The 3,785-nt window shown below is 38.9% G+C and overlaps 1 protein-coding gene across 1 annotated transcript; it reads left to right on the top strand.

Annotated features, from left to right (window-relative positions):
- Positions 1 to 750: 750 nt before the first annotated feature.
- On the top strand, positions 751 to 2,487 carry LOC135338655 (uncharacterized). Its single transcript, XM_064534740.1, has 4 exons — positions 751 to 864; positions 929 to 1,380; positions 1,469 to 1,688; positions 1,738 to 2,487. The coding sequence occupies exons 1-4, from the start codon at positions 795 to 797 to the stop codon at positions 2,313 to 2,315; spliced, it is 1,320 nt and encodes a 439-aa protein (XP_064390810.1). The 5' UTR covers positions 751 to 794; the 3' UTR covers positions 2,316 to 2,487.
- Positions 2,488 to 3,785: the final 1,298 nt, after the last annotated feature.

Raw genomic sequence — 3,785 nt, 5'->3', positions numbered from 1 at the left:
TAGTTTAGCTATTATAATTATATATGCATGAGTTCTTATAGTTTACATAAGTACACACATGCAGTGATTACTACTCGATTATCAGGTTTTTTGGGTGCCTTTTCGAGCCCTTTTCGTTTAGCGATGGATTTCAAGCGAACTTGTTGGCTAAGTTTTTGTTCACGCTCAATGCTAGGCCTGAGCTAATTATACACTTGAATAATAATTATTTTGAATAATAGGCAGCATCTTGAATAATAGGCAAAATTAACCGCAAAACACTATTGCGCATGTGCAGAATGCTCTAAATACTATAACAGCAAGATCATCTAATTTGATCGAAGTGTTCAAAGCTCCTCATGCTCATGCAAGCCTTGCCTCAAGCATCAAATCTCACAAGAGAAAGGTTGCAATCCACTGTAGGAAGAAAGAGGACAAATTTATACTGTTCATGCTATTACATTCCAGATTATTCCGAGCATAATAATTATTTATCAGGGCTTATACTTTGTCTACTGGAATCTGAAGGGCAAGCTAACGTAAGATCTATACTCTCCAGGTGACCTGATTATGAAATATGAAGTTAACTGAACACTATAACCAGGTACATAGAAAGCAATGTTTTGCAACTGATAACATTGTCTTCAAATATAGATCTAATCCACATCAACATGTGAATTGAAGTATGAGAGACTGCACGTGAACTACGAGATAGCTACATGTAGTGATGTATATTTGTTTTTAGTAAAATAATTTGGGAGAATCATAGTAATAGCCATTATTGTTCTGTCTCAAGTAGCTATTATATTAATAGGATGGCAGTATTTCACTTGGTAATGAGTGTTGTCTTACTGTGTTTCACTGTTGGACAAAGCGGAGCAATTAGTAAGATCCCTGCATGTTTTCATGATTTGCTATGCAACATTGAGTGCATGTAATCATGTTGCAGGTGTTTCTCTGACTGTAGAGGGAGGAGCGAGTCTGATTGGTGAACACTGTCCTGGAACTGTCAGACTGTTTTGTGAGGGAGTGGATCTCACTAGTTTGCGTTGGAGTTACAATGTCACTAAGGAAGAAATTCATTCATTCTATCCTGACAGTATGATTTCTACTCAAACTGTATCAAATCCAGCCTTTATTTCTGTTGAGTTGAGCTCAGTTTTGCAGAGTGATCAACGGAATTTCGGAAACTTTTCTTCAACTCTTACCCTCAACATCTCAGAGCTTGAGGAGCAGCACATTAATGAAATCAGATGCGGCGATCCGGTAACGCACCAGACAATCACAATTGATGTTCAGGTAAGGCAACAGGCATTATCAGAAGACCCTCAACAAATCAATATTGTCAAATCCTTTAAATCTTCTGCTTCTGTTATGCTGACCGTTTCATGGGAACCACCAGTAAGCCATACCATTTTTACCATGCAATACTGGCCCAGGGGCTATACATTTACACCTTATCTGATCCATGCATGATTGTCAATCACAGGTTGTGGCATGCCCTGCTTCTAGACAACAAATACGCTATGAGGCCACCCTAACTGGGAATGATTATCATCACATCTCAACTACTAATAGTGGTACCTGTACAATGGTGTGCAGCGTCACATTCACTGTCCCGCTTTCCAGAGATGGTAACTACGTGTTGGAGCTCCAAGCTATCAACAACGTGGGGAGAAGTGATCCTGTCCTACATAATATTTTTATAGGTGACTTCTATTAATGCATAAGCCTTTAACATCAGCTGTATAATTTCAGTGACAGGAAGCAGTTCCAATGGTGTATCTGTCGGAGTGACCGTAGCAACTACTGTTGGTGTATTCATATTCTCTTTGGTACTCGGTTTCGTCACGGGAGTTAGTACATACTATATTGTGCTAAAAAAATTAAAATTGAAAAGAGAAACGGAGACTAGAGTGCAACCGAGAGAGAATGCACCGGAAATACGAATACAAGAATCAAGGGAAATTGATCGGGAGGTTGTCTATTCGAATCCAGAAACAGCACAGCAAAATGAAGGCCTGACTCACTCCTATTGTGAAGCCGATGATCCAATAATAGGCAGTAGTGTTTATACAAAGTCGAGTGTAAGTTCAATTCCTAACGAGTCTTATGGAAAGCCAAAGAAAGAACGTTCCCGACCAGATGAAGAAATGAGATTAAAAGCTAACCTATCTTACGATAAAGTGGGAATTTTAAAAAGAAGTGGAGCTAGAAGAGGCAAGATGAACATGGAAGCGAATCAGTCGTATGGTTTGGCAAGAGTATCCACTGACCCAGAGGATAAAGTGGAGTACGATTACGTTGACAATGAACTGCTTCAATCTTGCAAATAGAGTCTTCCGTTTAGATCTAGCACATGCAAGCATGTCAGTTTAGTGCAGTATCACAACGTTGTACCTTATCGGATATTTTGTAACAGTATGTGTATATCACACTTCCAATTATACAACCCCTTCATGCACTCATGCATACAATCAATGTAACGTAAAATTGATTATCATAATTACTGCGTACTTTTAAATTGATCGCTAGTCTCAATAGCAAAGTGTAGATAAGTTGAGATATAATTATTATGGACAAACATGCACTAATAATAGTGAAGTGGCATCACGTACATGCACACAGCACATTGTGTCACAAGTATACTGAATTTACAATCAGTACACCCTTATAGCTGCATTGTTTCTATCAATGCGAATACATATACAACTCAACATTATCCAGCTTTATACTCTTGAAAGGAATTGACGGAGTTTTGGTGTGTACGTGATATAATAGTATTACCTCTTCAAGTTTCCCATAAAGTCATCCTGTGTGCCACATCTGTTTGATGGCCTTAATTAACCCCATTGCATGACTCGATGAGCCAAAAACGTGTGGCCCGCACTGCGTCCATCAGATGTGGCACATGCAGAGAGTGCACAAAGTTGCTAAAATCACCACGTGTAGTGAAGTGTAATTATTCTCCCGCGTTTTGTTGCCCAAACATGTATAGAGGAATTTTAAGAGGGCGCACAAAAGGCCTCCTTAACCGGGGTTCGATCTCCTTGGTTCCACACTCTTAAGGTTTCAGGACTCCCGAGACGTGATTTGGCAGGTAGCTGAGGGTGTACACTAGAGTCTGATACCAACCTCATAATGTCCTAATATATACGTGTCATCCTGCAGTTTCAAGAATACTTTGAGGACGCTGAAAACATCAAGAATCCCCTGCACATTCCGGCTATTATGTGGAAAAGGGAAGGGATTTCACTTGAGCGTTGGGTGTGGCTGGATTGGGTTACCAATAGGAAAAAAGTGACCTGAAAATTGAGGTCAGTGGGTGACAGCTAAGGCCCTGACAAATTATGCTCAATTTTTAGCATAATAGGTGTCTAGATAAAGAATAATTGGCATATGTTCATTTTTGGTAAAGATCATTACATGCATAACGACGTTTCATGGCGGCAAAAACAAGTCAGCAAGATAATTATAACACATTTAATTATGTTGTGTGTCAGTTGGGTGCTGTATTTATGTCTTTGTCTTAATTTTTATGTCACATTTTCAGAATTTTGTTATGCGGATTTTTTATGCCAAGAATAATAGGCAAGAATTAAGAAAAAAACATAATTTATCAGGGCCTAGTGACAGCTTGTTGTAGAAATCTACACATGAATCAGGCGAGGTATAGCATGCAGAGTTCGAATTTTTTCCACAATCATTCAGCTGGTAAAATTAATGGTTAAAGTCGGTGTGTGCTCCAGAGGCTATAATTAAATTATAAAAATTCCTGCCCTGGTACACATTAATGCATTTCTTTG

Source organism: Halichondria panicea, chromosome 1, assembly GCF_963675165.1.
Source record: "Halichondria panicea chromosome 1, odHalPani1.1, whole genome shotgun sequence".
In the NCBI taxonomy this organism is placed as follows: Eukaryota; Metazoa; Porifera; class Demospongiae; order Suberitida; family Halichondriidae; genus Halichondria; species Halichondria panicea.
This window is presented reverse-complemented; position numbering and strand designations above follow the sequence as displayed.